Consider the following 21,373-nt stretch of genomic DNA (forward strand, 5'->3'; position numbering starts at 1 on the left):
CTGTTCCTGTCTGCTGTTTACTGTCTGCTGTTCGCTGTCTGCTGTTCCTGTCTGCTGTTTCCTGTCTGCTGTTCCTGTCTGCTGTTCGCTGTCTGCTGTTCGCTGTCTGCTGTTCCTGTCTGCTGTTTGCTGTGTGCTGTTCCTGTCTGCTGTTCCTGTCTGCTGTTCGCTGTCTGCTGTTCGCTGTGTGCTGTTCCTGTCTGCTGTTCCTGTCTGCTGTTCGCTGTCTGCTGTTCGCTGTGTGCTGTTCCTGTCTGCTGTTCCTGTCTTCTGTTCGCTGTCTGCTGTTCCTGTCTGCTGTTCCTGTCTGCTGTTTACTGTCTGCTGTTCGCTGTCTGCTGTTCGCTGTGTGCTGTTCCTGTCTGCTGTTCCTGTCTGCTGTTCGCTGTCTGCTGTTCGCTGTGTGCTGTTCCTGTCTGCTGTTCCTGTCTTCTGTTCGCTGTCTGCTGTTCCTGTCTGCTGTTCGCTGTGTGCTGTTCCTGTCTGCTGTTCCTGTCTGCTGTTCGCTGTCTGCTGTTCGCTGTGTGCAGTTCCTGTCTGCTGTTCACTGTCTGCTGTTCGCTGTCTGCTGTTCCTGTCTGCTGTTCGCTGTCTGCTGTTCGCTGTCTGCTGTTCCTGTCGTTTCAATCACATCCATGTTAAGTTAAACTTGACTTAACATGGATGTGGCAGGTTTACATAATGCTTATTTTGCCACGTACACTAATTATAGTTGGTGGTATGAAAGAAACATACCATAATCATTTTATTATGCTGAAGGGACCAAGGAGCAGACGGCTGAATTTATTTGCCTGTTGTCTGGCAGTAAAACATAAATATTACATTGGTAATTCTTAAAAATAAGCGTAATGTTATGCCTATAATGATCATTTTAACTCTGAAAGGGGGCAGCACCATGTGTAATTAACCCTGTACTAAAACTACTGATACATATTCCCTTGTTGTCTTTTGTCTCTGAATAGTATATTTTGGAAAGAATGGGCCTGCAGGGGGCGACATAAATCCCTTGCAGGCAAAAAAAACCCTGAAAGTATGTAGTACATATATATTTTAGTTTGTTAAATCTCTTCAGTGTTTTACATTATCATGGGCATTAATAATATAAAATGTATTTCATTGTTGTTATTGTTGACTTTATTGATAAATCCTCTGTTTCAGGCTCAGGGAAGGAGTGAGTGGGATGAGGTGTCCACATGGATGAGGTGCTGGGACAGAAGCACTCTGTTGCTCCACCTGTCCTTATCTCCTTCATCCCTGAGGACAGACCAGGGCCAAGTTTAGCAGTGGGTGGACGACAGAAGGGCGGCGAGGAGGAGGAAGATGAAGAAGAGGAGGAGGAGGTGCAGGTACCACAAAAAGGAAGAGGGACAAGGAGGGGGAACTTGTCGACCTCCTCAGGGAGGACATGAAGCGACAGAGGGAGATGGAAGAGAGGAACGAGAGGAGGATGGACAGACTCCTCTCCATCTTTGAAAGATGTGTCCCAAAAGATTAAACAAAAAATATATGTTGTTTATATTGTTTAATAATATACTGTTCAATAGATTAATACATTTTAATGTTATTATTTTAATAAAAAAAAGTATTAGACAAATATGCAAAACATACGATATTATTAACATTTTAGATAGAAGACAGATAGAAGACAGATAGAAGACAGAGAAGGCAGATAGAAGACAGAGAAGACAGATAGAAGACAGAGAAGACAGATAGAAGACAGAGAGAAGACAGGTAGAAGACAGATAGAAGACAGAGAAGACAGATAGAAGACAGAGAAGACAGATAGAAGACAGATAAGACAGATAGAAGACAGAGAAGACAGAGAAGACAGATAGAAGACAGAGAAGACAGATAGAAGACAGAGAGAAGACAGAGAAGACAGATAGAAGACAGATAGAAGACAGAGAAGACAGATAGAAGACAGAGAGAAGACAGGTAGAAGACAGATAGAAGACAGAGAAGACAGATAGAAGACAGAGAAGACAGATAGAAGACAGATAAGACAGATAGAAGACAGATAGAAGACAGAGAAGACAGATATAAGACAGAGAAGACAGAAAGAAGACAGATAGAAGACAGAGAAGACAGATAGAAGACAGAGAAGACAGATAGAAGACAGAGAGAAGACAGGTAGAAGACAGAGAAGACAGATAGAAGACAGAGAGAAGACAGGTAGAAGACAGACAGAAGACAGAGAAGACAGATAGAAGACAGATAGAAGACAGATAGAAGACAGAGAAGACAGATAGAAGACAGAGAAGACAGATAGAAGACAGAGAGAAGACAGATAGAAGACAGAGAAGACAGATAGAAGACAGAGAAGACAGATAGAAGACAGAGAGAAGACAGATAGAAGACAGAGAAAAGACAGATAGAAGACAGAGAAGACAGATAGAAGACAGATAGAAGACAGATAGAAGACAGAGAAGACAGAGAAGACAGATAGAAGACAGAGAAGACATAGAAGACAGATAGAAGACAGAGACGACAGATAAAAGACAGATAGAAGACAGAGAAGACAGATAGAAGACAGAGAAGACAAACTCTGAGGGAAATAAACTCTCATCATCGTCTGTTTTTTTCAATTGTCATAAATTATTGGAAGTCGCTGTTTAATTAGGTCCATGTTACCCTGGAGACACACACACACACACACACACACACACACACACACACAGAGTTGTTTAATTGCTTCTGTGTAAAATTTTCTTTTTTAACAAACTGCAGATTCAACACATTTAATAACAAACACACAGTTCTTCACTGACTCCTCCCCCTCCTCCCCTTCCTCCTCCTCCTCCTCCTCCTGTTGAGGATCATGCTGCAGCAGAATTCCCTCAGAGGATTTTAATCTGAGGTGTTGGCTTCATCATCTGAACATGTAGATTAACTCCAAAACCATGGACACACTGTGTGTGTGTGTGTGTGTGTGTGTGTGTGTGTGTGTGATAAACTCAATCTGGTTCACTTCCAGTTCTCTTTGTTCTCTGAGTCTGGTTCTGGATCTGGATCTGGATCTGGATCAAGGACTCTGATCCTGGTCCCCGAGCTCTCGGCTCTTCCAGGAATCTCCAGGAAGATTCCAGGAACATTCCAGACCCACTCTGATGTGAGTCCAGAACCCAGAGCCCAGACCTGAACCTGGAAGAGAAAAGATTTATGACATGTAGATTTATGAAATATAGATTTATGGGTGTGGAGGGGCTGTCTTGGATGACACGTCTCTTCAACATTGCGTGGAGGTCAGGGTCAGTACCGAAGGAGTGGCAAACTGGGGTGATGGCCCTCCTTTTCAAAAAGGGTGACCTGAGAGTGTGTGCCAATTACCGGGGAATCACACTTCCCAGCCTCCCTGGTAAGGGGGTGAGTGGGGCACTTCTTAGGGCCATCCAATCCCTATACGCCCAAAGTATAAGCTGTGTCCGGGTTCTCGGCACTAAATCAGGCCTGTTTCCTGTGGGTGTTGGCCTTCGCCAGGGCTGCGCTTTATCACAAATCCTGTTTGTGATTTTCATGGACAGGATATCGAGGCGTAGTCGTGGGGGAGAGGGGTTGTGGTTTGGTGGGCTTGAGATCTCGTCGCTGCTTTTTGCAGATGAAGTGGTCCTCATGGCTTCGTCGGTCTGTGACCTTCAGCACTCACTGGATCGGTTCATGACCGAGTGTGAAGCGGTCGGGATGAAGATCAGCACCTCTAAGTCTGAGGCCATGGCTCTTAGCAGGAAACCGGTGGATTGCCTTCTCCGGCTAGGGAATGACTCCTTGCCCCAGGTGAAGGATTTCAAGTATCTCGGGGTCTTGTTCACGAGTGAGGGGACGAGGGAGCGGGAGATGGGCCGGAGAATCGGAGCGGCTGGTGCGGTACTGCGTTCGCTTTACCGCACGGTTGTGACGAAAAGAGAGCTGAGCGGGAAGGCAAAGCTCTCGATCTACCGGTCAATCTTCGTTCCTACCCTCACCTATGGTCATGAAGGTTGGGTCATAACCGAAAGAACGAGATCGCGGGTACAAGTGGCCGAAATGGGATTCCTCAGGAGAGTGGCTGGAGAAGCTCGGTGATCCGGGGGGAGCTCGGAGTTGAACCGCTGCTCCTTCACGTTGAAAGGAGCCAGTTGTGGTGGTTCGGGCATCTGGTGAGGATGCCTTGGGGTAGACCTAGGACAAGGTGGAGATATTACATCTCCACTCTGGCCTGGGAACGCCTCGGGATCCCTCAGTCGGAGCTGGTCAATGTGGCTCGGGAAAGGGAAGTTTGGGGTCCCTTGCTGAAACTGCTGCCCCCACGACCCGGCCCCGGATAAGCGGAGGATGATGATGATGATGATGATGATGATGAGATTTATGACATGTAGATTTATGAAATATAGATTGATGAAATATAGATTTATGACGCATTGATTTATGACATATAGATTTATGACGTATAGATTTATGAAATATCGATTTATGACATCATAGAAGTCATATAGAAATGTTTAAATACATTTATGGAGTGTGTGTGTGTGTGGCCACAGCTCCTCCTGCAGGACGACCGGAGAACTGCAGCTACTCAAGCTCATTTATCACTATCATTCATTCATTCATCCATTCATTCATTGTCTATCGCTGTGTCGTCCTTATGAAGGTCACAGATGATGTGGACTACAGATCCCAGAATGCACCGCTGCTGTGATTCAGTTTCAAACTTGTTTAAATTGAGAATTAAGTTTAAGCTGAAGTCTGTGATGTTAGAAGGGGGCGGAGCTTCAGGCCCAGCTGCTCTCTGATGGCTTAACGAGCAAATTAATTCACTTTAATGAACTTTAATTAACTCTATTGAAACGTATTTAGCTTCAGTCTCCGCTGTTTCTTTGTCTCATGTTTGTGATCACACACACACACACACACACACACACACACACACACACACACACACACTCCTCTGGGATGTTATTTGAACATTTTGGCCAAACAGTTTTTCTATTTTCTCTTGGCTTCAAACTGACAGAAAATCAATGAAAGTCTTCCTCCTCCTCCTCCTCCTCCTCCTCCTCTTCTCTTCATCTTTCCTATGCCCCTCCTTCCCTTCTCTCCTCTCAGATTCACTCTGATGGCCAGTGATATTTCACTAACAAGCGTCACTTGGTTGTCATGACAACCACTGTCTAAGCCTGTAACTGGTCCAGTGCCTTGCTCAGGGGAACTAGGAGTAGTTTGTGTGTGTGTGTGGTGTGTGTGTGTGTGTGGCTGGCTGGCTGCGGCAAGAGGTGTGACCTCTGACCCCGCCCACAACTGCTGATCTCAGACTGTAATAGAGAGTTCACAGTCTGCTGACACACACACACACACACACACACACACTTGGTGGGGAGTAATCAATCACACATCTGTCGGACCTGTCAATCAAACACACACACACACACACACACCTGCCCAGTGAGGCCTCCTACTGGTTGATTAAAAGCTGATGTAGCACATGGAGTGGGCGGGGCTCTGATCACTCTGATAATCAATAATGATAATTCAGACTTTACTGAGTATCACACACACACACACACACACACACACACACACACACACACACACACAGATTTTGTTTGACTCCAGTGAAAATAAAAGAGAAACATTTGAATCTTTGTTTCATATTTTCACAACTTTTCTTCTTTTGCTTCATCAACATTTTAACATCACTGCTCAGCAAAATAAAAGCTATCTTCTGACACTTTCAAAATAAAAGCTTTTATCTGACACTTTTACTTCCTACATGTTTGAATCTGTAACACAGCTTCCTGTCGCCAACGGCAACACACCAACGAGATAAGAGAAGACACACACGCACGCACACGCACGCACGCACGCGCACACACACACACACACACACTCACACAGCTTCAGGCCCTGGTCCTGTAGTTTCTGGTCTCTAGTTTTGTGTCTCTGGTCCAAGTCTCTGGTCTCTGATCCTGTGGTCTTGTGTGATCCAGATCAGAGCAGATGAAACAGTCTCAGAGTTTTGAGTCTTTTGGGACAAAAATTTCACGCTTTGATTCTTTAACATGAAGAGAACATGAGACAAGATGGAGGGATGAGAGAAAGACGGGGAGAGAGAAGAGGATGGAGGGGGAGGAGGGGGAGGAGGAGGAGGAGGAGGAGGAGGAGGAGGTGTAGAGCTGCTGCACCAGTGGGAACAGACTTCATCTGAAACAACACGTCGACCTTCACTTTCTCTCGTTTCTCTTCGTCTTTTCTTTCTTGTTCTTTCGCATCGTTTGGTCGAAACAGTTTCCACTCGTTTAACAGAGTCTCGGGAGAGGAGGCCCCGCCCCCTCCTCCTCCTCCTCCTCCTCCTCTCTGACCTCCACACATCTTAAACTGCAGCTGAGTTTATATAAGTGAGGGGGTTAACATACAGTTATATTATATTATATTATATATTTGTATATTTTATTAGAGTGTATCACATTATATAACTTTATATACTTTTATTTTATATAATATTATATATTACATTACATTACATTTAGCAGACACTTTTATCCAAAGCGACTTACAAGAGAATTAAGTACAATCAGCCAGGGGTGGAGCTGAACTTGCAACCACGGTGTCTTTTGCACGCAGGGTACTGGTCTTAACTCCACCCCTTATTATATATTTTTATATACAGTATATATTCATATATTTCTATATAATATTATATTTGATCACATTATATATTTTCTGTATCATTTTATTTTATATTATATTATATCCTCCATCCTCTGCCAATCTGAGCTGACAGAGTGGGATAGGCGTGGTCACACACCGTGGACCGTTACCGTGGTTTTACTCACAGACAGATTGACGTAGACGCCTCACTGAGCAGGTCGGTGCGTGTCCGCCATATTGGATGTGGCAGATCTGCCCGTAAACTAATACAAGGAAATGGACTGAACTTCATAAAGCAACTTTCTACAAAGTGCTTTAAGTTAATGCCTCTTATTCATCCATTCACACACACACACACACACACACACACACTAATATATGTGGGAAACAAACAGGCACCAAAAACAACTATGTAACTTTGAAAGTGATGATTATAAATGTTTACTCCTTATGTTTAGGATATAAGTAAACACCAAACCAACATATGTATTTTTCTAATGCTGAGTGTTTACAGCTACTAATGTGTGTAACACTGTTACTGTGATGATAAATATTCAATATTTATATTTAACATTTAATCTGTGTCTATAATAACCAGATCCTGAAATGTAGATGTGACATGAGGGTTTTCTGAATGAAGAGCACTAATGTTTACATTTAATTGATTTATCGTTTTTATATTCACATTGATGAACATATGTATATATGTATATATACATATATACATATACATATATATATATATATATCAATATACATAAAAAGGGTGCTGTATATCTGTATATATATTTATTTATTTATTTTCTACATTTTCTTAATATTTTTTATACTCTTATATAATAGATTTTAATTTGAGTCTACTTTTCTACTTTTCTACTTTTATATTTATACTTAAGTTTGTATTTCTGTCTCCTACAACTGACTCGTAGAACCCGCACAAGATTTCCAATATATATATATATATATATATGTTTTTGGTGCCTATTTTTTCCCCAGATAAATGAGTGAGTGTGTGTGTGTGTGTGTGTGTGTGTGTGAATGGGCGAATAAGAGGCATTAACTTAAAGCACTTTGTAGAAAGTTGCTTTATGAAGTTCAGTCCATTTCCTTGTATTAGTTTACGGGCAGATCTGCCACATCCATGTGGCGGACACGTCGACGTACGATTCAGCGCTCAATGCGGCGTCTCCGTCTGTCTATGGTTTTATTAATGTGGGTCTGCTGCCACCTGCTGTTCACACACATTCACTTGCAGCCTGGCGGTGTTCTCGGTCTCCTCGCGAGACTTTGTGCCGGCTCTGATTAGCTCGCGGAGCCCTGACGTCACACCATTTGAAATGGAAACAAACGTGGGAAAAAGTGGGAACGTGACGATTCAAACGACGGGAAATGTGATTTCCGGCGAGGCGAGTGGACCTTCAAAGTAAAGGCAACATTATAGACTTTTTTGTGTTGAATTTTAAAAATGTTTAAACTGTCTTTAAAATCAAATATAATGTAGCACAATGGTGCTAGATAATGAGCTAATCCACATGTTATTAATAACTATATAATCAATAAATATCCAGGTTTTCATTATATAAAAGAGTCATAATTAAGCTCTAGTTTATGTGTGTGTGTGTGTGTGTGTGTGTAAGTAACGTGTTTGTGTCGTCTCACTCTTGTTCTCTGTTATATTTGTTCTGAGTGATGTGTTTGAATTGTTTTATGTTGTTTAGGAGATTTTATCACTTCCAATATTTGGGAAATAAAACGTTTTAAAATATATATTGTTCTGGTTTCTGTGCTGCATAAAACAAAGAAATCATTCAAAAACAAGACATTTGAGCACATCATTTACAGAGTTTGACAAACATTTTTATACATTTTATGAAGCAACATGATCTTTTTATCGTCAGTAATCAGTGTTCAACCATCATCAGTATTCATTAACCCGATAATTCTATGACTTATCATCAAATACTCATTCGTTTACTTATTTCATGGTTACGCCTTATTTGTCTCTTGTGCTTTTATTGTGAAACGCCGCCCGTGTCTCACCGGAAGTGCCGCTGTGTTTGCTGTGAATTGAAGTCGCGGGTCAACAACAGAACAGAAGGTCGCGCGGCCGCAGCGAACGCAGTCACTGTTAGCTTAGCATCAGTCTGTGGATTCACTGAGCGGGAAACCGTGCGGACACGTTAGCTTCTCTCAGCTAACCGGCTAACCGCCGTGTGTGTGTGTGTGTATGGTACCGCCGTTAGCATGCAGTGTGCTAACCAACTGAGGAAGAGGAGCGTGGAGGGAGGAGCGTGGAGCTGCAGAGCGGTGAGATCACAGAGACGACGACGATGATGATGATGACGAAGGTGACGATGATGATGAAGATGTTTATGTTGTGATTGCAGAAGCGGATGTGTTTGGAGGCGGAGCTTCAGACAGTGGAATGTCCAATGGAAACAAATCATTCTTTGATTTTCACCACGAGTCAACAGCAGGTTAGTGACGTCATGATGACGGCTACATCAACAACTAGTTAAGAATGTGTCACATCATATTAATGTGTGTGTGTGTGTGTGTGTGTGTGTAGGTGGGTGTGGTCAGACCCAGAGCTCCTCCTCCTCTTTGCTGTCAGCGCTGTCTGGGAGGAGAACCAGTGAGTCCATTACATTACATGTCATTTAGCAGACGCTTTTATCAAACTTGCAACCACTGAGCCACTCCACCTAGTAACTGTGTGTGTGTGTGTGTGTGATAAACAGGTCATAAAGTTTCAGGTTTATCGCATGACCTTTGACCCCCATGAAAACACGGCAGCTGTAAACCGGGTTTCACAGCCCAGCACCAGATCACACTGTATTGATACTGTAGAACCCCGAGCCCCTCAGGCTTTTAGTTTGAAAACTGGTTGTGTTTTATTGTGGATGAACATAAACTGAGACTTTTAATTTGAAAACCACAGGGTTCACATACAGTAAACTGGGGACTTTTACTTTGAAAACTACAGGATTTAGTTTTAGCATGGTTTGAAAGAAAGTCAACATTTTATTTTGAAAAAGCAGGGTGAGATGAATAGAAACATGACAACTTTGACAATTACTAGGTTGCATGTTGTGAATGAATAGTAATTTAGACTTTTACTTTGAAAACTTCCAGGTGGACTTTTAATATGAAAACTGTTCATTTCAGGGTCACATTAACCACATCCTCGGTCACTGAGCTCAACAACATTCCAACAGGAGGAGGCGTGGCTCTGCCTCGTGACTCCGCCCCCAACACCTTCAGGGTCCTGAGACACTCACCATGGCTACGCCCACTTAAAAAAGGACCAATCAAGTTTGTTTTGTTGCCACGTCAATAATTGTCCCTTTAGCTCCTCCCCCTTCACCGCCATTGAACACGCCTTCAGGAGTTTTGATTTCACCGAGCTGATGTCTGATTGGCTCACACATGTGGGCGGTGCTTTGTCCCACACTCAGTGAACTCAGTGTGTTAATAACCGTATGTAGTTATTTTTACTAATGAAAACTAATCAATGATTCTAATTGGTTTATTGTGTTTACAGTAAAGGGCTATTTCACTGTTTTTTAACCCCGCCCCCTCTGATCATGTGACTGTTATAAAAGCTGCTGCTGCATTTACAAACTCCTCCACAATAAGATGAAAATGCAATGTTGTGATTTACGTTGTTTGAAAGTTTACGTCATGTGTTTACTCTCAGCCAATCAGAGCGTTTCTATTTTGATGAAGCAGATTTTCTTATTTTTTAATGATTGTAGATTCTATTTTTGATGACATAATTTCCTGTTGGCTGTGACCAACCACTGGGCAGCGTTTGCACTGAAGACTAATTTCAAAGTAAAAGTTTTGACTGAAAACGTCTGTTTCGTTTGATCTCAAACAGGAAGTGAGGTGTTGTTGTTTTTAATGTTACAAAGTAAACAAAAAATAACCAAATCAAGTAATTCAGAAAAATACATTTTTATCAGAACAGAAACATCAGATCAATAAAGACACAGAGATCCATAAATCTCGCCCTCCTCAGCTGTCAATCACTCAGTCACAGAAGATTTTTGTTTCTTAGAAGGAGGAGCCTCACCTGTTCAGGGACAACAGAGAGAACAGGTGAGAACAGGAACTCGCCTTCACTCACACTCCTGTAATCTCTCACTTGTACACTCACACTCCTGTAATCACTCACACTCCTGTAATCTCTCACTTGTACACTCACACTCCTGTAATCTCTCACTTGTACACTCACACTCCTGTAATCACTCACACTCCTGTAATCTCTCTCCTATATTCTCACACTCCTGTAATCTCTCACCTGTACACTCACACTCCTGTAATCTCTCACCTGTACACTCACACTCCTGTAATCTCTCACCTGTACACTCACACTCCTGTAATCTCTCTCCTGTACACTCGCACTCCTGTAATCTCTCTCCTGTACACTCACACTACTGTAATCTCTCACCTGTACACTCACACTCCTGTAATCTCTCACACTCCTGTACACTCACACTCCTGTAATCTCTCACCTGTACACTCACACTCCTGTAATCTCTCACACTCCTGTAATCTCTCACCTGTACACTCCCACTCCTGTAATCTCTCACCTGTACACTCCCACTCCTGTAATCTCTCTCCTGTACGACTGGTTGTTATTTGAACTGAACTATGATCTATAGTGAAGTGATTTCTGATCAATGAGCTGAAAGAACCTACAGGTCTCAGACTGTGGTGGCGCCTCCTGCTGGTCACTGGCCTTACTGCAGCTCTTCACTGTGTAGATGATGCCACTGGCTGTTTTCCTGGTTTCTGAGAACGAACAAACAAACAAACAAACAAACAAACACAGGTCAACACACTGTAACTAAATAACATCTGTGAACCACATCAGGAGATCATATTACTCATGTGAGTATGAAGCAGTAATGGTCGTAGTAACTAGTTACCTCCGTGCAGTAGAACAGATCGACAGGTGGAGGAAACGGCTTCTTTACAATCTTTGTCTGATAATCCAAACAACAACGACCTGACGGGACAATCAAGGGGACAACAGAGAGAGTGTGTGTGTGTGCGCGTGTGTGTGTGTGCGTGCGTGCATGTGTGTGTGTGTGTGTGCGTGCAGTAAGAGGATACAGGTTGGTGACATCATAGGGTCCTCTGAGCTCCAGAGCCTGAAACACATTCAGTCCTGATCAATATCACTGATCAATCGTCACTGACTGACTGATTATTAATGACTGACCTTCTCAGCTGCACTGGACACCATGACACTCTGAAACACAGACGTCTGGATCAGACTCATGACATCATCACAACACTGATGACATCACCAGGTCACAGGACGTACCTTCCCTTTACAGCACTCGATCAGACTGATGGCGTTGGCGATGGTGTAGCGTCTCATGGTGGAGTCTCTGATGGCTGCAGAGTACGAGACCTCGAACACAACACCTCTGTCAATGGCCTGGACACACACACACACACACACACACACACACACACACACACACACACACACACACACACACACACACACACACACACACACACACACACACATTACTTCCTGACCATAATAACACAATGATGATGGAGGAGACAACAGCGGTGACCTCACCCCGTTTACCGGCGCTCTCTTAAAGAAGAAGGGAAGTCTCTCTGTGACGGAGACGCAGATGATGTCGATGTCGTAAACCATACACGCCGCCTGTGAACGTGCCGCCACATCGACATTTAACACAGGTAAACAACACTCATGTGTACAGGAGTCAGTGAACGCAGCGGCGTGTGTCAGTGAATGCAGTGGCGAGTGTCAGTGAACGCAGCAGCAGCTGCGAGTGTCTGTGAACGCAGAGGCGAGTGTCAGTGAACGCAGCAGCAGCTGCGAGTGTCTGAACGCAGCAGCAGCGGCGAGTGTCAGTGAATGCAGCGGCGGGTGTCAGTGAATGCAGCAGTGGTGAGTGTCAGTGAACGCAGCAGCAGCTGCGAGTGTCTGTGAACGCAGAGGCGAGTGTCAGTGAACGCAGCAGCAGCTGCGAGTGTCTGAACGCAGCAGCAGCGGCGAGTGTCAGTGAATGCAGCGGCGGGTGTCAGTGAATGCAGCAGTGGTGAGTGTCAGTGAACGCAGCGGTGGGTGTCAGTGAACGCAGCGGCGGGTGTCAGTGAACGCAGCGGCGGGTGTCAGTGAACGCAGCAGCAACTGCGAGTGTCTGAACGCAGCAGCAGCGGCGAGTGTCAGTGAATGCAGCGGCGGGTGTCAGTGAACGCAGCAGCGGCGAGTGTCAGTGAACGCAGCAGCGGCGAGTGTCAGTGAATGCAGCGGCGGGTGTCAGTGAATGCAGCAGCGGCGAGTGTCAGTGAATGCAGCGGCGGGTGTCAGTGAATGCAGCAGCGGTGAGTGTCAGTGAACGCAGCGGTGGGTGTCAGTGAACGCAGCGGCGGGTGTCAGTGAACGCAGCGGCGGGTGTCAGTGAACGCAGCGGCGGGTGTCAGTGAACGCAGCAGCAACTGCGAGTGTCTGAACGCAGCAGCAGCGGCGAGTGTCAGTGAATGCAGCGGCGGGTGTCAGTGAACGCAGCAGCGGCGGGTGTCAGTGAACGCAGCAGCAACTGCGAGTGTCTGAACGCAGCAGCAGCGGCGGGTGTCAGGGAACGCAGCGACGAGTGTCAGTGAACGCAGCAGCGGCGAGTGTCAGTGAACGCAGCAGCGGCGAGTGTCAGTGAACGCAGCAGCGGCGAGTGTCAGTGAACGCAGCAGCGGCGAGTGTCAGTGAACGCAGCAGCGGCGAGTGTCAGTGAACGCAGCATCGGCGAGTGTCAGCTCACATGGAAGAGTTTCTCTGTGGTCGGCTGCACGGCCAAAAGATCAAAGCATCTGTACTCGGGAGCGGTCGACCTCTGAAGACACACACACACACACACACGTAAACAAACAGATACATACAGTGGTTTGAATGTTTATTTGAGGATCTAATTAACAATTATCTGTAGATGATTCAATAATGATTAACAATCAATTGCTTTTATTTTGAAGGTATAAGTGTTTCCTGTTGAAAATAAATCAAAATAAAAGCCAACAATACTCACAAAGTGGAAGGAGTCTGACATCACCAACGTCAGTCTGTTCAGCACTCTGATTGGACGAGAGCGACCCTGTCACACAGTGGACAAGTCAAGGTTGTGTTTGAGTGGACACACACTTTAAATAAACTAGACTTTTAATTTGAAAAGTGCTGGGTTGTTTTTTAACATGGATGAATTCACACACGCACGCGCGCACACTGACTGTACCTGAACGACTGGCAGCTGATCCATCAGCTCGGTGATCGGGGTGGGGGCGGGGATTTGCTGCACACAGGAAATCAACACATAACATTCAAAAATAAAAGTTGCGATAAACAACAGTAACATGTGGAACTGTTCTGGTCCGTGAACGCAGCACAGCAGTGACGCCACTCACCGGTTTCTTTTTAGCCTTTGGTTCAAACATGTAGTTAATGGCGACGGTGGAGAAACCGACTACACACACAGAAAACACACAAACTCAGCGGTTAATCACGACGCTAATCGATCACTAATCAATAACAGTGTGGTGAGGCGTTCACTGACGCTGTTAGCATCTTTAACTCTGATGAACACGCAGAACAACACACACACACACACACACACACACACACACACACACACACACACACACACACACACACACACACACAGTAAAAGACAGTAAAACCCGATGCTAGCTCTGTTGTTACGCTGTGTTGCTAACGGTGCAGCTAACTCCGGGTAAAGCCGCGGTTCTGTGCCCGCAGTTGTGGTCGCACTCGCGGCAGCAGACTCACGCTGAGCCGCGGTCTCTATCATCCTCTGCAGGACACTTTTGTCCTCCGTGAAAGTCAGGTTTAGGTCCATGAACACAGACATGCTGCTGCTACTGCTGCTGCTGATGATGATGCTGGGAGACACACGTGCTGCCGCACAGCCTGCTGGGAAATGTAGTTTTTTTCCCTTAACCTGCTGCCCGAGAAGACGTCCACATAAAATGTTAATATTATTAATTTTAGTGAATAAATGTCTATGATTTCTACTTTAATGTGTTTACAACAGACTGTTTAGCCCCGCCCCCTCACCAAACTAAAGCTAGCAGCAGCAATAAGGTGAAAGGTCACGAACTACAATATTAGCCAAAATATAAATAAGTTATGACCGTCATACAATAGTTAAAATTTGGCCCAAAGATAATGATATCATTATTGTTATTATGATAATAACAATATCATGAATAATAATGATGTAAAACATTGTGCAACGATAAAAGATAAAAACATGTTCTGTCACAGTCTGTTGATGTTTTATTGAAAATAAAATAAAATAAGTTTCATTGTGAAACTTTCATTACAGTTAGTTTGTACATGTGTCACAAAATAAAAGCGATCAGAACCAATCACAGATCAATTCTTACTCTGATCATTGACAATCCTTTTAAAAGAACTACAGTTCCCATGATGCTTAGTGTGTTAGCTCCAGTCTGAGCTCAGCTGCTCCGTGAGGGAGGTTGATCTTTGACCTCTGATGTCACCCTCCGCTCTCGCGGTGTCGCTGCGTCTCCACCCACTCAGTGACGAGGCGGTTGGCGATGGCATGTTTCGGGGGGAGCCAGAAGACGAGCGGGTCACCTCTTCTGGGCGGAGACTTCACCTGGAGAGCACAGGTGATCTCCTCCAGACTGAACCAGCGAGCGTCCTCCAGCTCCGCGTGGTCCACATCCACCTGGACAGAAAACAGCACAGGTGTTCCTCAAGGTTCATTGCTGGGCCCTGGTCTGTTTCATCACTGTGTATGTGTGTGAGAGCTCACCTGAGTGTGGGTGGGGCTAACAAAGGCGTGGCAGGCCAGCATGAACGAGCTGTGAGGAAAAGGCCAGTGTTGAGAGGAGCTGTAGGAGACATTCTGAACTTCTAAGCCCACCTCCTCCGCCACCTCCCTGTACAAAGTCTCCTCCAGGGACTCACCTGGGACAACCATGGACAGGTTAGTTACAGAAACCAGAATCCAGCTAATCAGGAGACGTCAGGTGAGTTAGTGACTGACCCATGTCACAGAAACCTGCCAGAGCGCTGTACATCCCCTGAGGGAAGGACGACTGTCGAGCCAACAAACACCGTTTCCCATCAGACACCAGGACAATGACCACTGGAGACATCTACAGAGGAGAAGAGGGGAGACCTGTGAGACCAGGAGAGCAGGTTTGGATTAGGTTTGGATTTGGATTACCGTGGGATAGTAGACGATGCCTCTGCTGCCGCCGACTCTGTGACTTCCTGCCTGGTTGCGTTGGGTTGGTTCACCTGTGGCACTGCAGAACCCACTGCTTTGATGCCAGCGCAGAAGAGCCTGACTCTGTAGGACAGACCAGGACCAGGACCTGGGTCAGAACAGATAGTCCAATGCTTTGACTCTGTGTCTCGTTGAAGTTCCTGACCTTGGTCACTAGAGGAACCTCTGCTCCGGTCAGCAAGAAGAAAGATTTCCTGAGGTCAAAAAAGTTTGCGTCACACTCTCCTTCTACTGCTGCCTGGTCCAGTTCTCCTAAAACACAGACCAGAACTTCAGCTCAGAACCTGCAGACCACTGGTCATTTGGATTAGCATGTTCTTACCGAGATCCAAACAGAACTGAGCCTGGTTCTGCTCAGAACAGCCAATCAGAACCGACTCCTTCAGCAAGGATCTGTCTGCACCGAGTCGCTCCAGAATCAACTGCACATCTGGAACATGAGGCAGAGGTTCTTAACCTGAGGCTGTGTGTTTGTGAGGTTGTTGTGGTGGGTTCTGTACCTGAGCTGTTAAACGCTGCTGTTCTGAGGGTTCCTCTCTCTGTGCGCTGCAGCAGAGGACACAGGCGGTGGAACAGGAGAACGCGACTTCTCTGCAGCGCTGCCAAACACGCCGCGTCGTCCTGCTTCAGTCTGTTCACAAACCTGAGAGGACGATCAATAAATGTCTGATCATCAATCAATAACTTGTCAGTGTGTGTGTGAGTCACTGCACCTCATCCTGGAGACGTAACCGGAGCAGCCGCGGCTCAATGGACCAATCACGGGGAGAAGAATCCTTAGAGAACTCAACATGACTGATCTGGACTGATCTGGACCAGTTAGAACTGGTTCTGCCACCTATATACAAGTTGCAGGGAAAGAAACTGTTAGCTTAGCTTAGCACAAAGTCCAGAGGGGAGTGGAAAGTGTCAGTCCACCAGAATAAAGATATAGATTATGATTTCATTGAGCGATCTGCTACTTAATGTCCTTAATGTGGCTGCTGTGAAAAGTGTATGGATTAATCATCAATACATAAAATCAATAGATCCAGGAATCAGTGAGGAGAATACAATACTGAACCCTCATTGGAAAAATCAAGAATTTTTTGTCTTTGGCAACTTTGCATGTAAACTGACACAGCAATGGTGACTTTTTATTCATGCTATTGACTTGTAAGATGTTACTGCTTCATTCGGCTCGCGTTTAATTAAACAGCGTCTCATATTTGAACATAAACAAGCAGAAGGAACACCTGACGCTGGCTAACAGGCGGCACCTACAGATGTGACACGGTAATTACAGAATAAAAACCGTTCGACTGTGACGTCGCTGTGACGTGGGTCACGTGGACACTTGCTCCAGTTTCAGGGCTGATGAAACAAAAACAAAGCGAGTAAAAATAGCAGATTAGACTGAGGTTTGTTGAGAACGAGTCTGTTCACTGTTACATTACTTTACTTTAAAATGTTTTAAATCACGTGTTTTAAACAAACCTGGCAGCAGCGAAGTCTCTCGCCTCCGACCGCGTCTCCTACGTTCGCTGTCGGCTTCCGTAGAAAGTGTTTCCGGTCAGTCCCGGAAGTAAAATGAACGTTATCCCCCTGTGTGCAGCGCAGGCTCGGGCTCGTTTATTGTTTTCACCGTGTTTTTTTTAAAGTCCCGGGGTTCGGCAGATGCTTCCCGCGGCTCTGGAGAAGCTTCCCCGGGGTGAGCGGAGGTTCAGCGGGAGCAGCGGCGGCTGTCAGCGGGCGGAATGACCTCCGTGTTCGTGTCCCTGCACACGCAGCTGTCCTCCGTCATGGAGTCTCTGGTCCACGCCGCCGTGGCCCAGCTGAAGAAGCTGGTGGAGGACGGAGCGGACTTCTTACTCAGCCTGGAGGTCCGGGCCGGAGAGGAGCCGCCTCTGCCGGCCAGAGGGACGGCGGAGAGCCGGGAGAAGATGGTGAGGAGCCGGGGTGAAAACAACGAGTTAAAGTGAAGAAATCACCGCGAACATGTTTAAAAACCACATCTGTGCTCTTTAATTTACTTTAATTTAATTAAATAACAAATTCTTTGTTTACCTGTGCTGACTCATGACACTTCGGTGTGTTACAGACTCCACTGAGGATCAAACAGCTCTTTAATTTACAGAGATTTACTTCAAAAAAAACATCTGCGTCTGAATAAAAACACGTTTAAAGGGAAAAAAAACTTAATTTATACCCAGGAGACAATTCAAAAACAAGATTCTGAGAAGTTGAAATGAAAGTTTAAAATATCAAAGTATTGTAACATTTTACAGATCAACATAAAGATGTGTTTTATTACATTCATGTTTGATGAATTCTGAATAACTGTGATTGTAATTCATTAATATTTTCAAAAAGAGTTTGACTTTTGTTCACCACCTCTGACCTGTGACCTCTGACCTCAGGTGCTGTTTGCCTCCATCATGGAGACATTGGGGAACGAAGCTCTGGGGAAGATCATGAACATCGTGGATGAAGTCCAGCAGCAGGGGGCGCTGCAGTTAACCAGGAGCGGCAGGAGACCTCAGACCAGCGTCCTCAACGTCCTCAACAAGGCACAAGTTGGTAAGTACAGAGGCTCCGCCCCCTGACAGTGACACGTGGTGATGATGTCATGCTAACGTTAAACCTGATCTGTCCGTCACAGAGATGGAACACTCGTACGGTCTCTGCCCACAAAACACCAACGCTGACAACGGAACTGTTCAGGTACGACTCAGCTGTTCAACTGTGCTGACTCACGACTCAGCTGTTCACCTGTGCTGACTCAGCTGTTCACCTGTGCTGACTCATGACTCTGCTGTTCACCTGTGCTGACTCATGATTCAGTTGTTCACCTGTGCTGACTCACGACTCAGCTGTTCACCTGTGCTGACTCAGCTGTTCACCTGTGCTGACTCATGACTCTGCTGTTCACCTGTGCTGACTCATGATTCAGTTGTTCACCTGTGCTGACTCACGACTCAGCTGTTCACCTGTGCTGACTTAGCTGTTCACCTGTGCTGACTCATGACTCTGCTGTTCACCTGTGCTGACTCATGACTCTGCTGTTCACCTGTGCTGACTCATGATTCAGTTGTTCACCTGTGCTGACTCACGACTCAGCTGTTCACCTGTGCTGACTTAGCTGTTCACCTGTGCTGACTCATGACTCTGCTGTTCACCTGTGCTGACTCTTGATTCAGCTGTTCACCTGTGCTGACTCATGACTCAGCTGTTCACCTGTGCTGACTCATGACTCAGCTGTTCACCTGTGCTGACTCATGACTCAGCTGTTCTGTGTGTTACAGACTCCACTGAGGATCAAACAGGAGAAAGAGAGGGCGGAGCCTCCATTTGTGCCGGCGCTCACCGTCAAAGACGAGCACGGAAACATCGACCTGAGAGCCATCGCTGAACGTGAGCAATGCTGCAATTCTTACTGTGGTTTTCCTGTTATTCAATGAGAGGATGATGATGATGATGATGATAATGATGATGATGATGATGATGATGAAGGAGGCTGTTTCCTCTGCAGGAGCTCGTGTTGAAGCTGATCCTCCTCTTCCTCCTCTGGATCTTCAGCAGCAGGAAGTTTCCACTTCACCTGAGTTGGTTGTTCAGAGCGTCGCCTGGAAGTCCTTCACACCTCACGGTGACTCCAAGGCTCAACGCCGTGTCCACACGGGCGAGAAGCTGTTCACCTGCAGCTCCTGCGGCCGTGCCTTCCGCCTGAGGCGGAGCCTGCAGAACCACATGCGCCTGCATTCTGGCGAGCGGCCACACGAGTGCGCCGAGTGCGGCAAGTGTTTCGCCAAACAGGCGCAGCTGAAGACGCACGCCATCGTCCACACGGGTGAGAAGCCGTACAGCTGCGAGCTCTGCGGCCGCCGCTTCAACCTGGTGCAGAACCTGCACCGCCACGCCCACACGCATACCGGCGCCAAGTTGTTTGTGTGCAGCGTCTGCGGCAAAGGCTTCACCCGTGCCGTCACACTCAAGAGCCACGAGCTCATCCACACCGGACAGAAGCCCTTCAAGTGCGAGGAGTGTCCCAAGACTTTCCGACACGCCGTCAACCTCAAGAACCACCAGCGGATCCACAGCGGCGCGCGACCTTTCACCTGTGACCTCTGCGGGAAGAGCTTCCGCCAGTCGATGAACCTGAAGATCCACCGCCGCGTTCACACCGGCGAGCGGCCGTTCAGCTGCCGGGAGTGCGGCAAGACGTTCAGCCAGCAGAGCAGCCTGATGGCACACGGACGCACGCACTCCGCCGACAGACCCTTCAGCTGCGGCTTCTGTGACAAGACGTTCAACAACGCTAACAGCCTGAAGCTGCACCAGCGCGTGCACACGGGCGAGAAGCCGTACGCCTGCGAAGTCTGCGGCAAGACCTTCAGTCAGGGCAGTCACCTGCGCACGCACACGCGCCACGTCCACGCCGGCGGCAAGCAGTACATCTGCGACAAGTGCGGGAAGAGATACTCGGACCAACGCAACCTGAAGCTGCACAAGTGCAGCTACGCGTGAACGCGGCGGTGAAGCGCGTCCGGTGCACGTCACGTGCGTCTGAACCTTCAGGAAAAAACAGTTTCAGGAGTTCAGATTTTTTTTTTAGAGAGAAAATGTATTTTTTCAGCTTGGGGGCGGAGCAGTAAGTGCACTTGTGTTGCCAGTGTGGGTGGGGCTGCATTTTTCAGTGATGAACTTCAGCCATTGCCATGGACACGTCTCTGTCGCTGTCTTAACATGAATTCACAGTGAGTTTTCACATGAAAACACTGTTGCTAGGTAACGGCAGCACCAGCTCACGCATGCATATAAAAACAAAAAAAATGTTTGCAATAAAAAACTAAAAAACATTTGTGTAAAATGATTTCCACTTACGATGTCACAAGAACAAAGTTCGGAACTGGGAGTGACGTCAACTCTGGGTTAGAACTTTCAATGTATTTTGGGCTTGTGAATGTTAGCGATACCAAACAAACAAACATCGTAGGAAACGTGTAAACAGAAAGAAAAGACTCATTTACTCTGAGGAAATGGGACTCTTCCAACTTCTGAGAACTACTGAACACACATAACTCTCTGACCACACCCACACCCACACACCTATTAGCCCCACCCACTGTAATGTTGACCCCTCTGTATGGTTGAAATTTGACACGTTACTGATTAGAGATTAAATTATTTAAAATAATTAAAGAGAAACAAGAAATTTAATAATTTCTGTTTATGTTTAAAATATTAAAAAGGTGGCAGTAACGGTGTAGAACCACAAGGGGCAGCAAAGCACTGTTGCACAAAGGTTCGTGGTTTTTTCAAAACTTTACTCAGGCTTTAAAAAACAAACATGGTACAAAAGTGTTTCCAGAAATTTAATGTAATTTAAATTTAAAGGATCAGTAAAGAAAAGTAGAAACGGTAACAAAATAAACCGGAACAATAAC

At 46.0% G+C, this 21,373-nt stretch overlaps 3 protein-coding genes across 10 annotated transcripts; 1 reads left to right on the plus strand and 2 right to left on the minus strand.

Annotated features, from left to right (window-relative positions):
• Positions 1-10,565: 10,565 nt before the first annotated feature.
• On the minus strand, positions 10,566-14,598 carry rpp30 (ribonuclease P/MRP 30 subunit). Its single transcript, XM_058621777.1, has 12 exons — positions 14,453-14,598; positions 14,071-14,129; positions 13,902-13,958; positions 13,698-13,763; positions 13,437-13,508; positions 12,230-12,319; positions 11,960-12,076; positions 11,855-11,884; positions 11,746-11,783; positions 11,559-11,638; positions 11,329-11,421; positions 10,566-10,699 (listed from the first exon to the last, which is right to left on the minus strand). Exons 1-12 carry the CDS (start codon positions 14,532-14,534, stop codon positions 10,653-10,655), a joined length of 831 nt encoding a protein of 276 aa, XP_058477760.1. The 5' UTR covers positions 14,535-14,598; the 3' UTR covers positions 10,566-10,652.
• A 346-nt stretch (positions 14,599-14,944) lies between these two features.
• Positions 14,945-17,511, minus strand: nudt13 (nudix (nucleoside diphosphate linked moiety X)-type motif 13). Of its 8 annotated transcripts, none has more exons than XM_058621762.1 (10): positions 17,424-17,499; positions 17,231-17,300; positions 16,661-16,785; positions 16,448-16,590; positions 16,270-16,377; positions 16,093-16,199; positions 15,885-16,010; positions 15,702-15,813; positions 15,468-15,622; positions 14,945-15,380 (listed from the first exon to the last, which is right to left on the minus strand). In XM_058621762.1, exons 3-10 carry the CDS (start codon positions 16,738-16,740, stop codon positions 15,186-15,188), a joined length of 1,026 nt encoding a protein of 341 aa, XP_058477745.1. In that variant the 5' UTR covers positions 16,741-16,785; positions 17,231-17,300; positions 17,424-17,499; the 3' UTR covers positions 14,945-15,185. The 8 variants fall into 8 exon arrangements, with proteins under 8 accessions (XP_058477745.1, XP_058477742.1, XP_058477743.1 ...); XM_058621759.1 differs by having other exon boundaries at positions 17,211-17,300; XM_058621760.1 differs by having other exon boundaries at positions 17,183-17,300.
• A 172-nt stretch (positions 17,512-17,683) lies between these two features.
• Positions 17,684-20,785, plus strand: si:ch211-207i20.2 (uncharacterized protein LOC568537 homolog). Its single transcript, XM_058621727.1, has 5 exons — positions 17,684-17,872; positions 18,347-18,506; positions 18,589-18,650; positions 19,232-19,340; positions 19,459-20,785. Exons 1-5 carry the CDS (start codon positions 17,684-17,686, stop codon positions 20,451-20,453), a joined length of 1,515 nt encoding a protein of 504 aa, XP_058477710.1. The 3' UTR covers positions 20,454-20,785.
• The last annotated feature ends 588 nt before the right edge of the window (positions 20,786-21,373 follow it).

This window comes from Solea solea, chromosome 21 (genome assembly GCF_958295425.1).
Source record: "Solea solea chromosome 21, fSolSol10.1, whole genome shotgun sequence".
Taxonomy (NCBI): Eukaryota; Metazoa; Chordata; class Actinopteri; order Pleuronectiformes; family Soleidae; genus Solea; species Solea solea.

Bases quoted from the DNA above. Each gene is read 5' to 3' on its own strand.
- rpp30 (XM_058621777.1), bottom strand. From the start codon at position 14,534: ATGTCTGTGTTCATGGACCTAAACCTGACTTTCACGGAGGACAAAAGT. The intron at 14,130-14,452 runs GTGAGTCTGCTG...CTGTGTGTGTAG, and splicing joins GATAGAGACCGCGGCTCAGC to TCGGTTTCTCCACCGTCGCC. The intron at 13,509-13,697 runs GTGAGTATTGTT...GTGTGTCTTCAG, and splicing joins TGTCAGACTCCTTCCACTTT to AGGTCGACCGCTCCCGAGTA.
- nudt13 (XM_058621757.1), bottom strand. From the start codon at position 16,740: ATGTTGAGTTCTCTAAGGATTCTTCTCCCCGTGATTGGTCCATTGAGC. The intron at 16,200-16,269 runs GTAAGAACATGC...TCTGTGTTTTAG, and splicing joins TCAGTTCTGTTTGGATCTCG to GAGAACTGGACCAGGCAGCA. The intron at 16,011-16,092 runs GTCAGGAACTTC...TCTGTCCTACAG, and splicing joins AGGTTCCTCTAGTGACCAAG to AGTCAGGCTCTTCTGCGCTG.
- si:ch211-207i20.2 (XM_058621727.1), top strand. From the start codon at position 17,684: ATGACCTCCGTGTTCGTGTCCCTGCACACGCAGCTGTCCTCCGTCATG. The intron at 17,873-18,346 runs GTGAGGAGCCGG...CTCTGACCTCAG, and splicing joins CGGAGAGCCGGGAGAAGATG to GTGCTGTTTGCCTCCATCAT. The intron at 18,507-18,588 runs GTAAGTACAGAG...TGTCCGTCACAG, and splicing joins CCTCAACAAGGCACAAGTTG to AGATGGAACACTCGTACGGT.